Below are 24,356 nucleotides of genomic sequence, written 5' to 3' on the forward strand. Positions count from 1 at the left end.
CACCATAATCACTGATGACGAGCTGTGGGTGTACAGATATGACCCGGAAGCCAAATTGAATCCCAGTTGTCATAGTGGCATAGTGGTAGCGTTCCTCATCACAAAGACCAAAGAATGTGTGCCAAGTGCACAGCAACATCAAAGTGATGCTGACTGCTTTCTTTGATTCCCACAGTGTGGTACATCACAAGTATGCACCACAGGGTCAATAAATCACTAACCCCCCCTGCGGGTTCGGGGGTAAGAATAGGCCCACGGTATTCCTGCCTGTCGTAAGAGGTGACTAAAAGGAGTCTCAAACGTTTCGACCCTTATGTGATGGTCCCCTCTTGGGTTTGACCACCATATTTCAAAATTATTCCGAAGAGCGAGCCAATTGGGGTAGGGTGCCTTACTTCGTACATTGTGTCCATCGTGCATTGAGACCTTTAGCCAGCTTATTCGTCATTGCATTGCAGTGCCGCTCCCTCTCCATCTCTTGGGCGAGGGCATTCCTGGGTGTGATTTCTGCCATGCACTCTGCAGTGGCACTCTCTGCGCTGACGACCACGATGGACCACTTGCCACCTGATATCCAGCACAGTAGTCAGTCCATTGTGGTGGGGTCGCCATGTACCCTATTGATTGTAGCCCCTTATAACACAGGGATCGCTCTACTGATACCTGCGCCGTTAACTGCCATCCTGCCCGGTGGCCCTTGCTGTGGCTGGGTGGCGTCCATGGGGAGGGCCCTTGGTCGGAGATGACACGCAATGAAGTATGGCACATCTTCTCTTGCTGGTGGCCAGCCATCAGCAGTCTCTAAGCATTCGAGGGCTCACTTTAATGCAAACATGTATGACCCCAAATCGTTCCCCTCCCTGGCCACACCATGGGAGGTATGAAAGGCTATGAATGACAGCGAGACGTATTCGCCCTGGTATATAGTCTGTACGAGAGCTGATGGGGAATCCTTTGTGTCCATGAAGGCTCAGTTCTTTGTTGAGCATTTAGAGGACAAGTTCGGGGAGGTGGAGGGAGTCAAAAATGCGGTCCGGGTCAGTCTTGGTAAAAACAGCATCCTCTGCCCAGTCACGGGCATTACTCACTTGTAAGAAACTGGGGGATGTTTCTGTTACTATCACGCCCCATAAGAGCTTAAATGTGGTCCAGTGCATTATCTTCCAGAGGGGCCTTCTTTTACAGTCCGATAACGAGCTCCGCGCCAATTTGTCTGGCGTGTCCACCGAGGTCTGAGGGATAATTAGGCTCCCACCAGTGCCTTCATCTTGGCCTTCGAGGGTGACACATTACCCGAGAAGATGAAGGTGATGGTCTATCGCTGTGATGTCAAGCCATACATCCCTCTCCCGATGTGGTGCTCTAAGTGTTGGAAGTTCGGCCATATGTCTTCCTGCTGTGCTTCCAGCCACATATGTCGCAATTGTGGTTGTCCATCCCATCCCGATACTCCATGTGACAACAGTGGAGAGCACCATCCCCCTTGCTTGCTGGACTGTAAGATTCTACAGAAGGAATGGAAAATAATAGAATAAAATAATCTGGACCGACTGAACTACACTGAGACTAAACGGAAATTTGAACAGCTTCAGCCCATGCGCATGACATCATCTTAATGCCGCCACTGTCACTCCTGTTACAGCTCCATCCGTTGCACCACATACAGTCAGCTCTCTGAGCCGAAGGACCACACCTGCCCCCTTAATGGTGCACTTTACTCCCTGTTGCTCCCGCACCACCTACCTCAGGAGCAACACCCCCCACCATCAGGGACACCAGTCCCCACTTCTAAGCCAGAGAAGTGTAAGTCTTCTTCGGCTTCTCTTGCTATGAGTGGCAACCCAGACACCCACCAGGGGCTGAAGAAGTCCCAGGTAGCAGGTCGTAGGGCTTCGCGATCGTCTTCGGTCCTGGAGACTGAATCAAAGAAACCCTCCCAACAAGGGCAACCAAAGGAACAGCGTGAGAAATCGAAATCAAAGACCTCTAAGACCAAGGAAATTGCAGTCGCACCCACTCCACCGCTACCTACAAGCTCTGTGTCTGATAATGCGGTGGAGATTCTGGCGTCTGCTGAGGACCTAGTTCTCGCCAGTCCATCAGACATGATGGATGTTGCTCCCATTGGCAGCAGTGGCAGCAGGTGTCCCAGTGGCATAATCTGCCACCTCGATCCCTTCATGCCATTCTTGGCCATGGACAATGTCATCCTCAAGTGGAACTGCAGAGGCGTTTTTTTTTTTTTTTTCTTCCCCATCCCCCATCTTCGCCCCTCCTCCCCTCACCTCTGGCTCTTTCCTTCCCTTTCTCCCCATCTGGGAGTATGGTTTGTGCCTACGTCCGGAGACGGACGCTCGTAAATGTAACGCATTCTTCGCCTTCTTTGCTTGTATGTCTTCTTCCTTCCCTTCTCCTTCTCTTTTCCTTACCTCTTCTCCTTACCCTTTTCTCCGCTGCGGCGTTTGAGACCTCTCTTCTTTCCTTTCCCTTTCCCTTTCTCTTTCTTCCTCCCTGTGCGTCTCTGAAGGCCGACCCACGCATTTTTGTGCGTAGCCGGTGACGGGGTAACGCGTAATTCCCCGCCCCGGGTAGACAGGTAGGACACGTACGTACCCCCTGGTAACGGCCAGGCCCAGGGAGGGGTGATTACCCAAGCTGATACCTTCCGAAAGTGCTGATTGGTCCCTCCGTCGGTTTGTCGGGAGGTGTGACCTGAGGTGTGAACAATCACCTAAGGCGGGAGTGCCCTCAGAGAGGGCCCCCACAAGGGAGGAGTGCGCCATCGGAGACACCGGTAATCATGGGGGATTCTTCCGCAATGGTTTCCTCACCTTCCACTATGTCTGCTCACAAGCGTAAGTTCACTGAGTCTCAGCCACAGGCAGTTCTTCCATCGTTGCCACAGTTCCTTGTTGTTTCTCGGTCTGACGAAGGTCACGACTTCTCCACCGTTAACCCTTTCATTATTCAGAAAGGTGTCGAGGAATTGCAGGTCCTGTAAAGTCTTGTTCCAGATTACGGAATGGCACCTTGTTGTTAGAAACAGTCAGTGCCCTCCAGGCACAAAAATTGCTGCGTACTTCACTGCTCCACACCTTCCCTGTCCGGGTTGAAGCGCACCGCACTTTAAATTCCTCTCATGGAGTCGTATATACATGCTCCCTCGATGGATTGTCTGATGAAGAAATTCAGCACTACCTGTCTGACCAGGGCGTAACGGCTGTTCATAGAGTTATGAAATGGGTTGACACAAACCTCATTCCAACCCGCACTGTCTTCTTGACATTTGACAAAGTTCAGCTCCCATCGAAAATCAAAGCAGGCTATGAGATAATTTCCGTTCGCCCTTACGTCCCAAACCCTACGCGTTGCTATCGGTGTCAGCGGTTCAATCACACCAGCCAGTCCTGTTCCAATCCGGCCAAATGTGTTACGTGTGGCAAGGATGCCCATGAGGGTGCTTGTCCACCTCCATCCCCTCGCTGCATCAACTGTATGGGTGACCACGCTGCTTCCTCTCGAGATTCCCCTGTTTTTAAGGACGAAAAGCTCAACCAGGAAATCAGAGTGAAGGAAAAGGTGTCGACCTTTGCTGCTCGAAAATTATTCGCCAGTCGACAACCCACCGTGCCTCCGACTGGAAAATACAGCACTGTCCTTGCTTCTCCTCGGCCAACAAAGGAGGCGGCCACGCAGACTTGCGACCTCACCTTTAGTGCCACTATCGTCAGATCGGCCAGCGCAAAGATTGCCCGTTCAACCTCACCTCTTTCGCCTGCCCACTCTATGGCTCACCCTTCATCGGGTTCTGCTAAATCTCGAGCCCAAAAGTCAGACACCAAGACTTCGAAAAAAGAGCATACTCGTGAAGATTTTTTACGTACCCCAACTTCGCAACCAGCGGTTCCTTCTTCATCTAAACATCATATTTCCAAGAAGGCTACAAAGAAACCAGTTCATCTCCTTCTCCGCCAAGGCGTGTCCCATCTACAGCACCACCTGGCGGAAATCGTCCTCGGCCATCTTCTGTGTCGCCGAGCCGCACTACTGGCGGCCGGTCAACTGGCCGATCGCTGGTGGCGGGAGCTGCTCCTGAACAACCTATGGATCAGGATCTTCTGCCTTCGGCTGAATGCCATTCCATGCTGTCGGTCGCAAGCTCTGAGCAGTCGTTGAGTTGACAGCACCCTTGGTCACATTCCTCCATTTTCTGTTCACCCTATGTCTATTGTCTATTGTCTATTGTCCACTGGAATATCCACGGCATTAGAGCCAGTCGGGATGAATTGTCTATCCTCTTACTATCCTACTTGCCGGTCATCTTCTGTCTTCAGGAAACAAAGCTGCGTCCCCATGACCGCTTTGTACTCCCTCATTTTCAGTCCGTCCAATATGACCTCCCCTCTCCTGTTGAAGGCACTCCAGCCCATGGAGGACTCATGATTCTTATCCATGATACTCTCCATTATCACCCAATCCACTTAAACACTTCCTTCCAAGCTGTTGCCGTCCGTCTTTCCCTTTCTGGATACACGTTCTCTCTTTGTACTGTATACATTCCATCGTCCACACCAATGGCACGAGGTGATCTCCTTCATCTTCTTGGTCAGCTTCCACCCCCCTATTTGCTGGTTGGGGACTTCAGTGCCCACCACCCGCTTTGGGGATCTCCACATCCTTGTCCACGTGGCTCACTATTGCTAGACGTCTTCCACCAAGCGGATCTAGTTTGCCTCAACACTGGGGTCCCTACATTTTTGTCTGCGTCCACAACAAATTTATCTCATTTGGACCTTGTGGTCGGTACTGTTCCGCTAGCTCGGCGCTTCGAATGGTTCGCCCTTGATGATACACACTCGAGTGACCACTTTCCATGTGTCCTTAGACTGCAGCCTCAACTGCCATATATGCGCCCAAGACGCTGGAAGTTTGCCCAGGCCGACTGGACACTTTTTTCGTCTCTAGCGACATTCGATGACCGTCACTTTCGCAGCATCGACGATGAGGTCATACACGTTACTGACGCTATTCTTACAGCTGCGGAACGTTCAATACCACGCACCTCCGAATTGCCCCGGCGCCCCCCAATTCCTTGGTGGAACGAGGCATGCCGAGACGCAATACGTGAGCGGCGACATGCTCTCCGCATTTTCCGCTACCATCCTACTTTAGCTAACTGTATCCACTATAAGCAGTTCCGAGGGCGATGCCGTCGTGTCATCCGCGATAGCAAGAAGGCAAGCTGGAAATTCTTTATTAGCTCATTTAACACCTTCACTCCCTCCTCGGAAGTTTGGAGTCGGCTTCAGCGGTTCTCAGGCGCGCCTAGTTTCTCCCCGGTCTCTGGGCTCACTGTCGTGCATGATACATTAGTGGACCCCGTCGCAATTTCTAACTCATTGATTCAGCACTTTGCTGAGATTTCAAGCTCTTCAAATTATCCACCAGCGTTTCTGCCGAAGAAACGTGCAGCGGAAGTGCGACCTCTTGCTTTCTCCTCTCAAAATCGCGAAAGCTACAATACTTTTTTTCTCCATGTGGGAACTCCAACATGCACTCTCTTCTTCTCGCTCCTCCGCCCCAGGACCGGATGGTATCCACATCCAAATGTTGCTGCAATTATCAACCCATAGTCTGCGTTACCTCCTTCGCCTTTATAATCGCATTTGGACCGACAGTACTTTTCCCAGATGATGGTGGGAAGCTATCGTCGTTCCTGTTCCGCAACCTGGAAAGGACAAACATCTCCCCTCTAGCTATCGTCCCATTTCTCTCACGAGTAGTGTCTGTAAGGTTTTGGAGCGTATGGTGAATTACCGTTTAGCTTGGTGGTTGGAATCCCGCAGTCTTTTAACACCTGCCCAATGCGGATTCCGAAAGCATCGTTCTGCAGTTGACCATCTTGTTGCTCTCTCCACTTATATCATGAATAATTTTCTCCGGAAATGCCAAACAGTAGCAATATTTTTTGATCTGGAGAGAGCATACGATACCTGTTGGAGGACAGGTATCCTCCGCATACTGTTCTCTTGGGGCTTTCGAGGTCAGCTGCCCCTTTTTCTTCGCGAATTTATGGCAGAGCGCACATTTAGGGTGCGGGTGAACACTACTCTCTCCCGTACTTTTTCCCAAGAAAACGGGGTACCCCAGGGCTCCGTGCTGAGTGTTGTACTGTTTGCCATTGCCATAAATCCAATTATGGATTGTCTCCTTCCTGATGTCTCGGGCTCCCTCTTTGTGGACGATTTTGCGATCTACTACAGCTCTCAACGGACCAGCCTTCTTGAACGACGTCTTCAAGGATGTCTCGATCGCCTCCACTCTTGGAGCATCGACACCGGCTTCCGTTTTTCTCCCAGTAAGACCATTTGTGTTAATTTTTGGTGACTTAAGGAGTTTATTCCGCCCTCCTTACATCTAGGTCCTGTCAACCTTCCATTTTCAGACGTCGCTAAATTCTTGGGTCTTATGTTTGACAGAAAACTGTGCTGGTCCTCCCACGTTTCCTATCTTTTGGCTCGCTGTCTGCGATCCCTCAACACCGTCCGTGTCCTGAATGGTACCTCCTGGGGAGCAGACAAGTGGTCCTTCTCCGCCTCTATCGCGCCTTAGTGCGCTCAAAATTGGACTACGGAAGCATAGTCTACTCCTCTGCTAGGCCGTCTATTCTTCGGCGTCTCGACTCTATCCACCACCGTGGATTACGGTTAGTGTCTGGAGCTTTTTACACCAGCCCTGTGGAAAGCCTTTATGCTGAGACTGCTGAACCTTCGCTGTCCAATCGGTGAGCAGTCCTTCTGAGTCGTTATGCAAGCCATCTGTCTTCCATGCCTGCTAATCCAGCCCATGACATTTTTTTCGACGCCTCCTTTGATGTACAGTATGCAGGCCGCCCCTCCTCTCTACTACCACCGGGAGTCCGCTTTCGTCAACTGCTCCATTCTCTTTCCTTCCGCTTTCCTAAAACCTTCTTGACAACTTGGGGTACAGCACCGCCTTGGCTCCGTCCCCGGATCTGCCTGCTCAGAGACCTTTGTCGATTTCCCAAGGATGGTACCCCTTCACTTGTTTATCGTCGGGCATTTGCTGCCCTATGTGCACAAATGACGGACGGCACATTTATTTACACCGACGGCTCGAAAACATCGTTAGGTGTAGGGAGTGCCTATATTGTTGGCAACACCCCAAATCACTTTCGGCTTCCCGACCAGTGTTCAGTTTATACTGCGGAGCTTTACGCTGTTCTCCAGGCTGTCCACTACATCCGCCGCCATTGGCGGATACATTACGTTATCTGCTCCGATTCTCTCAGCTCTCTCCTCAGTCTCCAAGCTCTTTACCCTGTGCACCCTCTGGTCCACCGGATTCAGGACTGTCTGCGCTTGCTCCACCTGGGGGGCGTGTCGGTGGCATTCCTCTGGCTCCCGGGACACGTTGGTATCTGTGGAAATGAGGCGGCCGATATTGCAGCCAAGGCTGCAGTCTCTCTTCTTCGGCCAGCAATTCAATAGATTCCCGTCGCCGATCTCCGGAGCGTTTTATGTCGTCGTGTTGTTCATTAATGGCACGCGCATTGGTAGACACTTCCCAAAAATAAATTGCGGGATGTGAAAACTCTTCCTTGTGCTTGGAACTCTTCCTCCCGAACGCGTCGTCGGGAGGAGGTAATTTTAACTAGACTCCGGATAGGGCATTGTCTTTTTAGTCATAGACATCTTTTAAGCGGCGATCCTCCCCCACTCTGTCCCCACTGCTCTCAGCTGTTGACGGTAAGACACCTTTTAATTGAGTGCCCCTATTTTAATCCGTTACGCGCCCGTCTACAGCTGTCGCCTGATATATCGTCAATTTTAGCAGATGACACGCGCTCGGCCGATGGCATTCTAGAGTTCATTTGTGCCAGTGAAATGACGTCAGTCATTTGAAGTTTTTTTTGGGACAACCTTTCGATCTGCAGCCCTAGCCTATCGCCATCTGTCCAATGGAGTGTGCATGACGACTTGTGCGGTAGTGACCACTTTCCAATCTTTCTGTCACTGCCACACGTGACTCTTCTGAGCACCCCTGCAAATAGTCTGTGAATAAGGCTGACTGGGACTTCCTTCTGCTTTTAGTTTCTCCAATTTTATGACTTTCGTTCCCATTGCTGCTGGTTTCCGTTTTCGGTCTTTTACTGCTTCCTAAGTCACAGACCGGGTGCTAATGACCATAGCAGTTTTGCGCCCAAAAACCAAAACAAAAAAAAAAAAAACAAAAAAAAGAAAAACTTCTCAGCGTTCACCCTTTCCTCTGCATTGCTCTTCAGGAAACTTGGTTTCTGGCGTTGCGAACCCGCGCCCTCCGTGGCTATCGGGGCTATTATAAGAACAGGGCAGCTTATAAGAGGGTATCTGGTGGTGTCTGCATCTGTGTCCTTCACTCTTTACAATGAGTCTGTCCTCCTACAAACACCTTTAGAGGCTGTCACTGTTTGGGTGTGGAAGCCTCAGGCTGTCACTGTCTGCCCATAGCCCTCTGTGGGGTGGATCAGTGACAACAGGCCGAGGCAGCATCATTGCCCAAGTATTGGCACAGATTGACCTTTCTCTTTTAAATACTGGTGCCTTCACAAATTTCAGTGCGGCGCATGGCACGTACTCGGCCATCGACCTTTCGATCTGCAGCCCTAGCCTATCGCCATCTGTCCAATGGAGTGTGCATGACGACGACTTGTGCGGTAGTGACCACTTTTCAATCTTTCTGTCACTGCCACACGTCACTCTTCTGAGCGCCCCTGCAAATAGTCTATGAATAAGGCTGACTGGGACTTGTTCACCTCCATAGCCACTATTGAGCCTCTTTCCAATGACGCCATTGATGCGGTGGTTCACTCGGTCACCACCGGCATTGTTACTGCCGCAGAATCTGCCATTCTCTGTTCCTCTGGGTCCCCTCAAGCGGAGGACTGTGCCTTGGTGGTCGCCTGAGATCGCTGAGGTGATTAAATATCGCAGGCGGGTGCTCCAGCGTCACAAGCAGCATCCCTCATTGCCACACCTCATCACCTTTAAACAACTCAGTGAGCGAGCCTGCCACCTCATTCGCCAATGCAAGCAGGAGTGCTGGGAAAGGTATGTCTCCACCATTGGCCTATGTACCTCTCCATCGCAGGTTTGGGCCAAGATTAGGCAATTATGGCTATCGGACCCCCGTCAGCGTACCTGCGCTTTCACTGAATGAATGGAGCAGTCTGTACTGACTCCGACACAATTGCAAACCGCTTAGCGGAGTATTTTGCTCACAGTTCTGCTTCTGCGAATTACCCACTAGCCTTTCGCTCCCTGAAAGAGCGGTTGGAATGTTGGAGCATTTCATTTCACACCCACCACCCTGAATCGTACAATGCTTCGTTCAGTGAGTGGGAATTCCAAAGTGCCTTAGCCGCTTGCCCTGATACAGCTCCCAGGCCAGATCGCATCCAGTGTCAGACGCTTAAACACCTCTTGGTGGACTGCCAGTGACACCCCTTTGACCTTTTCAACCATATCTGGGTTGAGGGTGAGTTCCCGTCGCAATGGCAGGAAAGCATTGCAATCCCCGTGTTGAAACCTGCTAAGAACCCACTGGAGGTGGACAGCTACCACCCCATTAACCTCACCAATGTTCTTTTCAAGTTGCTTGAACACATGGTGAGCCCGAGGTTGAGTTGGCTACTTGAGTCTCAGGGTAGGTTCTGTAAGGGCCGCTCTGCTGCCCCGATAATCTGGTGTGCCTGGAGTCTGCCATCCGTACGACCTTTGCCCACTGTCAGCATCTGGTCGCTGTCTTTTTTGACATGCGGAAGGCATACTATACGACATGGTGACATCACATCCTCTCTACGCTTCATGGTTGGGGTCTTCTGGGTCCGCTCCCGATTTTCATTCAAAATTTTCTGTCGCTTCATCATTCCGCGTGCAGGTTGCGGCCTCCCATAGTTCCTTCGGAGTTCAGGAGAATGGGGTACCGCAAGGATCTGTCTTAAGTGTCTGCCTCTTTTTAATTGCAATTAATGGGCTTGCTGCGATGGTGGGAATGTCTGTCTCAGCTTCCTTGTATGCTGACGACTTCTGCCTATACTTCAGCTCCACTGGCATTGCAGCTGCAGAACAGCAGCACAGTCTTGGGTTGCGGCGCATGGCTTCCAGTTTTTGGCTGCCAAGACCTGCGTTACGCATTTCTGCCAGCGACAAGCTGTTCACCCTGAGCCATGGATTTATCTTGACAGCGAACCTCTTGCTGTGGTGGAGATGCATCGAGTTTTGGGATTGGTTTTTGATATCTCGTTGATTTGGCTCCCTCATATTCAGTAGCTTAAACAGATGTGCAGGCTGCATCTTGACGCTCTTCGTTGCTTGAGTCACACCAGCTGGGTTGCCAATTGGTCTATCCTTGTACAAGGCATTAATTCAGTCCCATCTAGATTATGGGAGTCTGGCTTACGGTTCAGCATCCCCTTCTACATTGCAGTTGCTGGACCCCATCCTTCACAGCTTTCCAGACAAGCCTTGTCAACAGCACACTTGTGGAAGTAGGTTCCCTCCATTGCGGTTCCGGCACCAACGATTACTGGCCACTTATGATACACACATTTGTAGCTTGCCTGAGCATCCCAGTTATCATCTCCTGTTCCCTCAGTCAGTTGTCCATTTCCCGGAACGGCAGCCCCAGTCAGGATGTACAGTTGCGGTTCGTGTCAGAGCTCTTCTCTCTGGGCTTGAGGTTTTCCCTATTCCACCTCTTTTCCGGGCCCCTCTGTGTATACCCCCATGGTGTGTGTCCTGCCCATGCCTTTGGCTCGATTTGGCACAGGGCCCAAAGGACTCAGTCCCTCCTGAGGCCCTCCACCACTGCTTTCTTTCAATCCTTGCCGCATTTCAAAGCTCTGACGTCTATACTGACAGTTCGATGGTTGCTGGTCGTGTCGGTTATGCTCTTACTCTAGGGTATCATCATGAACAACAATCATTACTGACCGACTGCAGTGTTTTCACTGCCGAGCTGGTTGCCATCTCTCACGCCCTAGAGTATATCCGCTCCTGCTCAGATGAGTCCTTCGTTATCTATAGTGACTCCCTGAGCAGTTTATGAGCTATCAACCATTGTTTACCTCACTCTCGTCTGGTGATGGCTATCCAGGCGTCCCTCCATACTCTTACACATTGCGGCCTCTCTGTGGTCTTTGTGTGGACCCCAGGTCATGTCGGCATCCCGGGAAATGAACATGTTGACACGCTGGCCAAACAGGCTGTCGGTGCACTAGCATTGGAGATTGGCATTTCAGACAGTGACCTCAGGTCAGTTTTGTGGCAGAAGGTACTTCACACTTGGTGTGAAGAAAGACACACACCCTTCCTTCACCAAACTAACTTCGGGACATCAAGGAGGCTACCGGTGCGTGGCGCTCCTCCTCGTGGGTCTCTCGCAAGGACTCTGTTGTCCTCTGCTGGCTGCGCATTGGCCACACCAGGATAATACATGGCTATTTATTGTGCCACAAGGATCCACCTTATGTCACTGCAGGTCAGCTTTGACGGTGGTCCACATCTTGTTGGACTGCCTGCTTTTAACTCCACTCAGGCAGATGTTAGCACTGTCTGATATGCTTCCTGCACTTTTATCAGATGACGATGCGATGGCAGATTTAGTTTTGAGTTTTATTCGTTCAGGGGGGTTTTTAACGCTTGATCTAAGTGTTTGTTCTTTCTTTTGTGTTGAGTCTGGCCTTTAGCCTACGCTTTTTGACTGAGGTTTTAGTGCGTTTTTTGGTGGTTGGCTTATCCTTTTTTGTTTCTATGGTCGGCCAACCACTGCCACACTCTGTGAGATTTTAATTCCTTTTCTCTGGTCTCTGTCTGTGTCTTTTTTGTCCTGTGTCATCTCTTGTCATCTCCATTGTTTGTTTTTATTGTTTGTGGGAGTTTCAAGTTCGTGAAAAAAGGGACTGATGGCCCTAGTAGTCTGGTCCCTTCAGTTGAGCCGGCCGGAGTCGCCTAGCAGTTCTAGGCGCTACAGTCCAGAACCGCACGACCGCTACGGTCGCAGGTTCGAATCCTGCCTCGGGCATGGATGTGTGTGATGTCTTTAGGTTAGTTAGGTTTACGTAGTTCTAAGTTCTAGGGGACTCATGACCTCAGATGTGCTCAGAGCCATTTGAACCTTCAGTCCCACAAACCAACCAACCAGTCACTAAACACCACAGGGTCAATCAATCACTAGAGAGTCCTACAGGGATGTCCTCCATCGCCTGCGTGATGCTGTGTGGCACAAGAGACTGGACTTGTGGTCTACAGAAAATTGGCACGTCAATCACGACCGTGCTCCAGCACATTCTTAGCATTGATGAATACCAGGGTCCTTTGCTTCAGCAGGCTCCTTACTCTCCTGATATGGTAACTTTTGGCTGTTCCCCAAACTCAAGAGGCCATTGAAATGAATGTGATTTCAGATAAGAGAAGACATTGTGCCAGTAATGAGAGCTGAGCTAAACTCCATCCCGAAAGAGGTATTTTCAGTGTGCTTCCAACAATAGTGACACCGCTGGAAGAAGTGTGTGGAATCCCAAGGATACAACTTAGAGGGTGATTAGGTATCCAGCACTCCAGGTAAGCTAGTTATTTTTCCCAGCTAACGGTCGTATACTTCCCTAACACACTTCATATGTTGAGGGATGCCATTCTCTTCCCAAGAGTATGCTGATCATACTGTTGGGCTCGGCAAGTTTTCTCTTCAATTGATTTGTACTCAAACCAACCATGAAATGAAAAGTATTCTTATTTAGATTTGGTGGCAGATGGCTATTGAACATCATTCAAAGCACAATGGCACTACCTCTTCTAATATTGTTAATACTCTATTGAAACTTTTGGCAGTAAGTTCAGTTGTGTATTTATTTTTATTGACACTTGGTGTATGTGTCATGCAGCCAACTCTTCATTACAGAAAGTTGGACATGAACTGTATTAAGAGTGGTGTATGGAAATACATAAGACATTGTAATTGAGTACAGAAAATAAGCACAGCACACTGGTAGCTGACAGCAAATATTTGTTTTTAGATTACTGAATTAGGGAGGGTATCAAACTGGATACCATTACTGCCAAGCATTTCTAAGAAAGCGCAATAATAGACCAGAATGAAGTCATTCTTCAAACTGTGCGTAGTCATCTGGTGTGTTAATACCATATAGAAAAGGTAAATGTTATCAGTACTTAATTGACATTTTTGTTTGTGTTTCAGTGAGTCTGATCTGGAGGAAGTCCTGTCAGCTCATTCGCGTGTGTTTAAATGTGTGCACACGTACCTAGGACGTTGTGGACCAGCCCCAACAACTCGTCACCCATTGGGTTTGCTGCGTTCGTATCCACATGCACCTGGAGGTACATCTTGTGAGACTCGTCGTGCCTCTCTTTCAAAACAACCTGCTGCCAAAAGGGCATCCACTACTAAAGTCTCTAGAGCACTGTGATACATTGTGGCATATGATTTTTACGTATCCGTTCCATGTATGTGACAAGCTAGTCATGTAAAATATTGCCTTGATGTTGTTAGTTGAGTTTGACGTGGGTTAGGAAAAGTATTTCTTGAAATGATAACTTTGATAATGGTAGTGCTACTGTTGTATTTTAATTGTTTTTATTTATTTTGTTGTTGGAGACGGTGATTAAAAGAAGTATTTTAGACGGCCTTCCTGTTTTTATGGCTGCCTGAAATAGCAGCCGTTAAAAAAAGTCTGTGATCTTTGTATAAGTTAAATCCTCATTTTTGCAACAGTATGTGGCATTTTTTATAAAAGAATTCCATGTGAGTGATGGGTCATGGTGCAATCACAATTATTTTTTTGATATTTGTTTTTATATATTTACTCACAGGGTACTTTTTAGAGTTGTGAACAATGTCAAAGGCTGCAGTGGCATAATTTCAGTATTTTGTTATTTATTTAGCTAGATAGTGTTAGTCAGTGCAGCCTTTCCATCTTTCTAATTATTTATGTTATTTATTATGTCATTCAACTACTAATACCTTCTTGTATAATATCTTATTATTGTTCATTAAGAGATTGGACAAATGTATTGTTTTGAAGGACTGTTTTTTGGTGCTTTATTGGAGGCAACGAAAGGAAAGAAACACTGCCAGAGCAATTGTTCATTGTGATTGTGATTACAATTTAATTTTCTGTATGCAGTGGTGAATTGTGACATAAACAAAACAAATTGTGTTGAAGGCTGATGCAATGATTTTATCTTGTAAAATAATGACAAATCAAGCAAAGTTATTTTGAATAAATTTCAGTTGCTCAATTGCTTTTTAACAATAGTCACCAGTAAAGCAGTAGTGCACATGCAGCAACTCCCCAACAATTTTTCATCCATAAAGTACAATTAAATAAGCAAGTTACCAGTAGTGCCATAGAAACTGTACGTTGAGGGGTGCTATGACAAATAATTAAGTTCTCATAAATGAACATTATTTTTAAAATATATTTTATACACAGTTAAGACTCCCTTCCTCATGGTAATGGTTTATAATTACATATACCTAAACTTCAAGTATTCTTGCACAGGAATTTAGTGTCATTAATGCATAAAAATCATTTTGTTGATGTTTGTGCCATGTGAAATGCAAGTTTCCAGAATTTTTGTAATACATTAACATTGTTTTGCTGAATGGACAAAAAATCTGGAGGAAAAACTGTAAATGGCACAAACTAAATCGTCTGAATATTAGTTTACAGATAACACAGAAACATAATTTGGCTTTTAACTAGGACAAGATACAAACTTCTTTCTGAATGAGTAAGGTTTGTGAGTAGTCATGATGGCTTGGAGATTCATATTGTAAAGCTTAGTTGTGAAACTGTTCACAAAAATTAAAGCTAGAAGTTAAATTTGATAGAAATCATCATCATAAATTACTTTAAGGTTCACTATCTTGTTGGCATCAGTTTGAGAAATGCTACAAAAATGTAGTTTCACCACCAGAGATTTTCCCCAGTCCCCTCCCCACCTCCCATAAAGGAACTTAAGAAGGTAAATTTGTGAGATGTTCTCGGAAAGTGTGGGGAGAAGAATGAGTCGGAGGCAAATGTGAAATGTGAACTTTGTAAGTGTGTTGGGGTAACGGATTACTTGCACTGCATCATATGTTATTGATTGAGAAAATTCATTTCATTTTTTGTTCAGTATATGAGTAAAATATATAAAACTTAAAGGACATATAAATTTAATTTTTTTGGTAAGGCAGTGGTTATTCTCAACTTACAATTACTGTCATCAGTTTCATCTACCCCTCGTAGGTCAATAACTCTTGGCTGCATTGAGTCACAAAATAAACCTGATATCTGTGTAATGGTACTGCACCTGTCTCTATTTGAGAGCAATGTTTTATTTAAATTATTTGAGTATTAGTCTTTTATATTTTTGTTTTCTCTGCCTACTCAATGTGCAAACTGTGTAAAATGAGAAATACTGAAACAAAAGGAGAACAGCTGATACTATGCTGACTTCCTTACTATGAGGAATATAAAATACTCGTCAGTGAACTTAACCAATAGTAGCATCAATGAGAAATGTAAACAGTTCTTGTAAGTAGTTGAGCTGCCTCTCTTGGAAGTAATGTTATATGGAAAAAGCAATCATTAAATGTACTTGGGCAAGAGTACATAATTACTGGTACAATTACTTTTCTTTTGGTTTTTAGTTATAAATTTGTGTGCAGTTTTTTTAAATGAAATAGTAACAACATATGGCTCATCTGTCCCCTAACCCCTTCTCTCTCTCTCTCTCTCTCTCTCTCTCTCTCTCTCTCTCTCTCTCTCTCTCTCTCTCTCTGAGACATTACTTACCCATGCAATTAATGCACAAAAAAATGTCAAAGTCTTTCAGAATTAATGTTTAAAAGCTTTTAAAGCAATAATCACACTAGCTTTTAGCTCAGAAGTTAAAGCTACATTTTTCACTATGTGGAGAATTCCATTGTATAATCTTACAGAAGAGACTGTTCTGGTCATTAAGGTGCTCTTTATTATTATTTTATTATTACTGAATAGCAGTGGTATTAGATTAAGTGGTTGCTCATATGGTGACAATTGTGGTCAATCAATCTATCATAAATACTTAACATTTAAATGCTGAACTTTAATTATTAACAATATTCACATTAAAATAAGCATGAAGTGGACAGGAAACTAGAAAAGTGGCTGTTATTTTGAAAGCTGGATATATATGGATACAAACTATCTTGTCTCAGTTGGGCTGATTTCTCATTCCATATTAAATTATCACCTCTTTTCCTTTCATTTCGTTTGTCGTTGATTCATGACAAAGATTTTTCTTCTAAAAAATAGAATTAGCTAACAAAGTCATAATTTTCACTGTAAACAGAAAGGCCTTTCAGTGAGAAATTTTATTATCTTTCATAGATGTGTAAGATTTAGTAATGATGCCAAAGTAATTTGTATGTTTTACATGTTCAGTTTTGTACATCATGCATTTAGGAATACTTCCATGGTATGATACTTACAACATGGTATGTTTAGTAATACTGGTGTCACTTATTAATAATGGTTTGTGAAAGTATCCAGTGGTTTTTCACTCCGTGAAGCACAAATTTCTACAGTTAATAGAATCACAGTATATGTAGCAAATGAACTGTAATAAAAGCTGTAACACTGTTTCCAGTTATGTGAAAAACATTCCTTATATGAAGTGCTGAGTTTGTGTACTTAACTTTATCAGAAATATCTGAAGTACTTGTGATATTTTAACAGTGAAAACGACATATGCCATTCTTTAAGCTGATGTTTTTTACAGATGTAGTCACTGAACTAAAAAATTTTTGGAAGATTTTTTATGAAGTGCATTAAAATATTGTACCTCACATTGTATTTGGGCAAGGGCACTGTAACCTGTCTTATGGATGCTGGAGGAAATTGTCATAATGTACATGAATTTGAAATTGTGTATTTTTGTGGGCACAGCTTTGTAGACTTAAATGTGCTCATTTGGCATAGATTTACGCTGTTCGCTGCTTAAGGATGTAAGTCAGTCTTCACTCATGGCAGCTATTTTTCTCAACTTTGTATTCAATGCAAATATATTCACTTGATATCTGGATAGAAAACGATTTTGTTATATTGGTTTCTTGTTTGACTTCCACTCCAAACAAAGAGTAATTGTAAATATGAAAACCCTTTGAATCGCCACTTCTTAAAAGGCACTACATCTGTACAGTCTAGTTTAAAGAAAAACACCAATTGCTATACACTCACTGTTACTCCCAGTGAAACTATTTTGTTACATTAAATCAGTATTAAAAATTACAGGATACATTGTACAACCAAATTAGTTAGTACATTCAATAAGAAGAAATTTACGAGTCTGAATTGTTACAATTAAGAACCTTTTTGCAACGACTTCCAAAATCTAATTTCTTATTGCACCATATATTTAAAGGTTTATTTTTAAAGAGCACATTGGCACTGTAGTGGTAAAACGTCATTTATTTTGGGTCTGCAGTACATATTGTAACATTTTAGTCTAAAACACAAGTTCTCTTCTACATGTACAGACTATGTATCTTCATACTACTACACATATTTGTGTAGAGTGTCTTTCACAACCTTCTTGATATCTTCCATTTTCTTATGTTTTATGGGAACACTTACATTGGACGCAGGACATGGAGGAATAGTCACATGTTTTGGTACTGGCAAAATTAAGCCAAAAGCATCCTCCTCCCATGAACCATGGACCTTGCCATTGGTGGGGAGGCTTGCGTGCCTCAGCGATACAGATAGCTGTACCGTAGGTGCAACCACAACGGAGCAGAATCTGTTGAGAGGCCAGACAAATGTGTGGTTCCTGAAGATGGCAGCAGACTTTTCAGTAGTTTCAGGGGTAACAGCCAGGATGATTGACTAATCTGGCATTGTAACATTAACCAAAATGGCCTTGCTGTGCTGGTACTGCAAATGGCTGAAAGCAAGGGAAAACTACAGCGGTAATTTGTCCCAAGGGCATACGCCTTTACTGTGTGATTAAATGATGATGGCGTCCTCTTGGGTAAAATATTCTGGAAGTAAAAAGAGTCCTCCATTCAGATCTCCGGCGGGGACTACTCTGGATGACGTTGTTATCGGGAGAAACAAAACTGGCATTCAGCGGATCGGAGCATGGAAGGTCAGATCCCTTAATGGGGCAGGTAGGTTAGAAAATTTAAAAAGGGAAATAGATTAAAGTTACATATAGTGGGAATTAGTGAAGTTTGGTGGTAGGAGGAACAAGACGTCTGGTCGGGTGAATACAGGGTTATAAATACAAAATCAAGAAGCGGTAATACAGAAGTAGGCTTAATAATGAATAAAAAATAGGAGCACAGGTAAGCTACTATGAACAGCATAGTGAATGCATCATTGTAGACAAGATGACAAGAAGCCCACACCTACCAGAGTAGTACAAGTATATATGCCAACTAGCTCCACAGATGACGAAGAGATTGAAGAAATGAATGATGAGATAAAAGAAATTATTCAGATAATGAAGGGAGGCGAAAATTTAATAGTCACGGGAGACTGGAATTTGATAAGGAAAAGGAAGAGAAGGAAAAGTAATAGGTGAATATGGAATGGAGGTAAGGAATGAAAGAGGAAGCCGCCTGGTAGAATTTTGCACAGAGCATAACTTACTCATAGTTAACGCTTGGTTTAAGAATCGTGAAAGAAGGTTGTATATGTGGAAGAAGCCTGAAGACACTGGAAGGTTTCAGATAGATTATATAATGGTAAGACATAGGTTTAGGAACCAGGTTTTAAATTGTAAGACATTTCCAGGGGCATATGTGGTCTCTTACCACAATCTATTGGTTATGACCTGTATATTAAAGCTAAAGAAACTGCAAGAAGGTGAGAATTTAAGGAAATTGAACCTGCATAAATTGAAAGAACCAGAGGTTGTAGAGTGTTTCAGTGAGAGCATTAGGAAATGGTTGACAAGAACGGGGGAGAGAAATACAGAAGAACAACAAGAAGAAGATAAAGAATGGGTAGCTTTGAGAGATGACAAAGGGAAGGCAGCAGAGGATCAAGTAGATAAAAAGACAAGGGCTAGTAGAAATCCTTGGGTAACAGAAGAGATATTGAATTTAATTGATGAAATGAGAAAATATAAAAGCGCAGTAAATGAAGCAGGCAAGAAGAAATACAAACGTCTCAAAAATGAGATCGAAAGGAAGTGCAAAATTACTAATCAGTGATGACTAGATGATAAATGTAAGGAGGATAGGAAAATAAGAGACCTTTGGAGAAAAGAGAACCACTTTTACATATATCAAGAGCTCAGGTGGAAAACCAGTACTAAGCAAAGAAGGGAAATCGGAAAGGTGGAAGGAATATATAGAGGGTCTATACAAGGGTGATGTTCTTTAGGGCAATATTATGGAGATGGAAGAGGATGTAGATGAAGATGAAATGGGAAATATGATACTGCATGAAGAGTTTGACAGAGCACTGAAATACCTAAGTCGAAACAAGGCCCTGGGAGTAGACAATGTTCCATTAGAACTACTTGATAGCCTTCGGAGAACTAGCCATGACAAAACTCTACCATCTGGTGAAAAAGATGTATGAGACAGTTGAAATACCCTCAGACTTCAAGAAGAATATAATAATTCCAATCCCAAAGAAAGCAGGTGTTGACAAATGTGAAAATTACCAAACTATCAGTTTAATAAGCCACAGCTGCAAAGTACTAACACGAATTCTTTACAGACGAATGGAAAAATGTAGAAGCCGACCTCGGGGAAGATCAGTTTGGATTCCGTAGAAATGTTGGAACATGAGGCAATACTGACCCTACGACTTATCTTAGAAAATAGATTAAGTAAAGACAAACCTACGTTTCTAGCATTTGTAGACTTAGAGAAAGCTTTTGACAATGTTGACTGGAATACTCTTTCAAATTCTGAGGGTGAGGAGTAAAATACAGGGAGCAGAAAGCTATTTACAATTTGTACAGAAACCAGATAGCAGTTATAAGAGTCAAGGGACATGAAAGGAAAGCAGTGGTTGGGAAGGGAGTGAGGCAGGGTTGTAGTCTCTCCCCAATGTTATTCAATCTGTATATTGAGCAAGCAGTAAAGGAAAGAAAAGAAAAAATTCGGAGTAGGTATTAAAATCCATGGAGCAGAAATAAAAACTTCGATGTTTGCCAATGGCACTGTAATTCTGTCAGAGACAGCTAAGGACCTGGACGAGCAGTTGAACGGAATGGACAGTGTCTTGAAAGGAGGATATAAGATGAACAACAACAAAAGCAAAACGAGGATAATGGAATGTAGTTGAATTAAGTCAGGTGATGCTGTGGGAATTAGATTAGGAAATGAGACACTTAAAGTAGTAAAGGAGTTTTGCTATTTGGGGAGCAAAATAACTGATGATGGTTGAAGTAGAGAGGATATAAAATGTAGACTGGCAATGGCAAGGAAAGTGTTTTTGAAGAAGAGAAGTTTGTTAACATGGAGTGTAGATTTAAGTTTCAGGAAGCTGTTTCTGAAAGTATTTGTATGGAGTGCAGCCATATATTGAAGTGTAACATGGATGATAAATAGTTTAGACAAGAAGAGAATAGTAGGTTCAAAATGTGGTGCTGCAGAAGAATGCTGAAGATTAGATGGGTAGATCACCTAATTAATGAGGAGGAATTGGGGAGAAGATAAATTTGTGGCACAACTTGACATGAAGGGACCACTTGGTAGCACATACCCTGAGGCATCAAGGGATCACATTTAGTACTGTAGGGCAGCATGGAGGGTAAAAATTGTAGAGGGAGACAAAGAGATGAATACACTAAGCAGATTCAGAAGGATGTCTGTTGCAGTAGGTACTTGGAGATGAAGCATCTTGCACAGGACAGAGTAGCATAGAGAGCTACATCAAACCAGTCTCTCTGGACTGAAGACAATGACGACGACAACAACAACAACATCTGAATTAATAACAAGCAGGACTTAACCTTATCTTCAACTGTTATTCCATGTTTCTCCTCAAGATTTCATGGACAGCCATCTGTCTTGTAAAAATGTGGGTAGCACTTGCTAGAGTCTAAAATGTCTTTCTTTTCGTTATATAGATGATAAAGTATTGTCCACAGCACAGTTTAAAGTTACTTCAACGTACTGATACTGTTTTGTTACAAACAACTCGTGTGATTCCAGAATGAATATTCAGTCTGCAGTGAAATGTGCACCAATTTGAAACTTCCTGCTAGATTAAAACTATGCGCCAGACAGAGACTTGAACGTGGGACCTTTGCCTTTCACGGGCAATTGCTTCACTGACTGAGCTATCCAAGTACGACTCGTAATTCTCCTGCATACTTTGAGACTAATACTCCTGGAAGAAAGGAGTGATAGTCCTACAAGGTATGTGGGAGAACATCTGTGAAGTTTGGAAGGTAGGAGATGCAGTATTACTGAAAATTAAACTGTGAGGGAGGGACACGAGTCATGTTTGAGTAACTGACGATAAAACGCTTGAGGTTCACATCCAGCTCTGGCATACTGTTTTAATGTGCAAGCAAGTTTAAACTGATTTGATTCTCAGTTTGCTGTGAAATGCGCTTTTGGAGGCATGGGTTTGAGTTACTGTTGATAGAGCACTTGTCCCAGGTTCACATCCGGAGGTCTGGTGTACAGTTTTAACTGCAAGGAAGTTTAAACTGATCTGGTTCTCACCCTGTGTAGAAATCATGGTAATATGGTACATGTACAAGGGAGAATAAGACAACAGGACATTTGGAAATTTAGGCCACTCCTGGACGCATGCTCAAGTAGCCAAAGTGGTTAAGGCAATCACTTGCACCAAGTGTGAAATCCAGGTTCGAGTTCTGGTCTGGCACAAATTTTAATTTGTTCTGAAATATTCTACAGCTGATGTGGAACCCTAATCTCAATTTGCGAGTTCTTTCTCATCCGATCAATATGACATCTTTTGGAGGGTAAATATGAGTGACTATGGATAACAAAAAACCAGCGAACAATTTCTTCAGATCAGTGACAGCTGCCTGGCACAGAATATCCTACTGAATCTTGTTGTGATCCTGCTAATTATGGGTATTCCTTGCATTTAGGGTAGCTACAATTCACTTTTAACAGTTTGAGTTTTGTATGTACACATCTTCATCGTAAATACTGAATGGAGAAAGTGACATCCGAAATTGAAAGGTCTCAAAAAATCTTGCCGAAGCATAGTTTTACGCAACAGGAACAAAGAAAAAGTAAGTATGAACATTGTGTTAATCTGTGTGTGGAGGGAATGCCAATTTTCCCTATAAAACTGCAATTTGTCATTCATATGTAACTAACGATGTATCACTTGCCAGCAGTTGCCACTAGTTTTTCCCTCTGGCACTGGTTTTCTGGTGTATGAATTATGAGCTGTTCACCTCATTGTATTGCTTAATGCTATTGATCAGATAATTTTTCTGTTTCCTGATAATGACTTCACTTTTTCATACCCCTCTTCTTCCATTTCTTTGAATGTTTTAGCCCACTTTGCTAATCAAAATAATGATCCACAAACCACACTAAAACAAATTTCACCAAAAAAATATAAGAAAGGGCCTTTTAGAAATGGCTGATTTCCTTAATCGCACTTTTTTTTTTTTTTTTTTTTTTTTTTTTTTTAATTCCGTCCTGGACAATCACCCACTATGGGCTGCCAGCACAGATGATGTTCTGGTGAGCACCCATATTGCTAGCTGTGTCCAAAGTTGGATGTAAGTTAAGTATAAATGTGAACAAATTAAAAATGGAGTGTGAAATGTTTATTAGTAGTATGGATGCACATCAGCAATTAACATGGGATGCAGAGGATACATATCTGCACTTTCAGAGTTGTTATTCATTGTTCCTCCCAGTCACGAGAAATATGTTGGGAGTTATTCTGTAAAATGTAAGATGTGTGTTAATGCTGTTAATACTCCTGTTACAATTTCAGTATCTGGCGAGATAGAAAATGGGGTGGGGGATAGTTTCACAATGAATTCTTGTGGGCCACCATCTCTACATTAAGAACTTGGTGTGATCTTGTGAATTGAAATTTCTTAAAATGCATTTTCTGCTGCCGACTATTCACTATATAAGCAAGTAACATTTTTCATTTTTCCCAGCTGAATCTTTTCTCTTGTAGTGTTAGTAACTGTTGTATTCTTTATCTTTAATAAATTTTTCAATGTAGTTTTGCCTTAATTTTTCTAATTTTTTCTTCCTCTTCCATTATTTTGAATGAACTATCAGATAGGGACTACTACTGGTCGGCTTTTGAGCAGTTAATTCTTGCAATCAATCACTCTTAAAAGCATCAAAGATCCTTTACAGTTATACAAGAAAAAACATGAAGGAAAAGAAATTAGGTGTTGTGATGAATTCTCTGATTCTACTGTGCAGCCACCAATGAAAGGATATCAGTAATGTAAACTGTTTGTGGTAAACTCAAGCTTCCAACAACACTGTACTGAATCAGCAAGTCAAAAGTGTCTCCAGACTTAAGGTTCAACAGTAATGCATTTCTGTAGACTATTTTCTCAGCTAAGTGACTGAATTCATAATTTCCTGTTACAAAACTCAAAGTATGTAGTAACTGATGGGAAGTCAGCTAATGAAAACAAAGTTCTTTAGATTGTTTTTACAGTCAGAAGATCAAAACAAATTTGAAAATGATTGAGATGAGATACTGCAGGCATGTTACAGAAAGTGGCAATGACCCTGAATAGTCAAAAGCAAGAGATCTTCCATACGGGTACCAAAAATATCCATTAAATTTCACTTACAAATTTAAAGGTTGTAGGTTCAACTAAGTATATTAAGATTACAGACAGCTTACATTGGAATCACATAGAAAATGTTATGGGGAAAGTGAAACAAAGGCTGTGTTTATTGGAAGAAAACTTAGAAGATACAACAAATCTACTAAACAGACTGCCTGTCCTATGCTTTTGAAAAAGCTTGCAAACTGTATTCAGAAGTAAAATTTTGGAGGCACTGTAGACCTCCACCATACTCAGTGCTGTCTCTGGAGATATTTTGCTTCAAATATCAGATTTACTGTGGACTTCCCTGGCATGAAATCACAGTGTTCATCTCTTAGCCAGTACTATATTTTTCTCTGGATTCACCTGTCCATAACATTCCAATAAATTTTTGAACAGTGGCACATTATGACAATGACACATCATCTAAAAATCTACATATGCTGTAAGCAACTGTGTTCCTTTAGCTTTCTTTGTGACAGACTGGTGCAGTCATTCACTTCTTCCAGTCCCATCCATACAGGTCTAGTCACT

General features: G+C 43.7%; 1 protein-coding gene across 2 annotated transcripts in view; it reads left to right on the forward strand.

Annotated features, from left to right (window-relative positions):
- LOC126169079 (tubulin polyglutamylase TTLL5) overlaps window positions 1–17,142 on the forward strand; it is a 246,848-nt gene extending 229,706 nt beyond the window's left edge. For both annotated transcript variants that reach the window (XM_049920612.1, XM_049920613.1), the window contains exon 14: window positions 13,258–17,142. In XM_049920612.1, coding sequence (XP_049776569.1) covers window positions 13,258–13,486 — 229 coding nt within the window. In that variant the 3' untranslated portion in view covers window positions 13,487–17,142. The remainder of the gene's footprint in view (window positions 1–13,257) is intronic.
- The last annotated feature ends 7,214 nt before the right edge of the window (window positions 17,143–24,356 follow it).

The sequence above is a fragment of the Schistocerca cancellata genome, chromosome 1, assembly GCF_023864275.1.
Source record: "Schistocerca cancellata isolate TAMUIC-IGC-003103 chromosome 1, iqSchCanc2.1, whole genome shotgun sequence".
Lineage (NCBI taxonomy): Eukaryota > Metazoa > Arthropoda > Insecta > Orthoptera > Acrididae > Schistocerca > Schistocerca cancellata.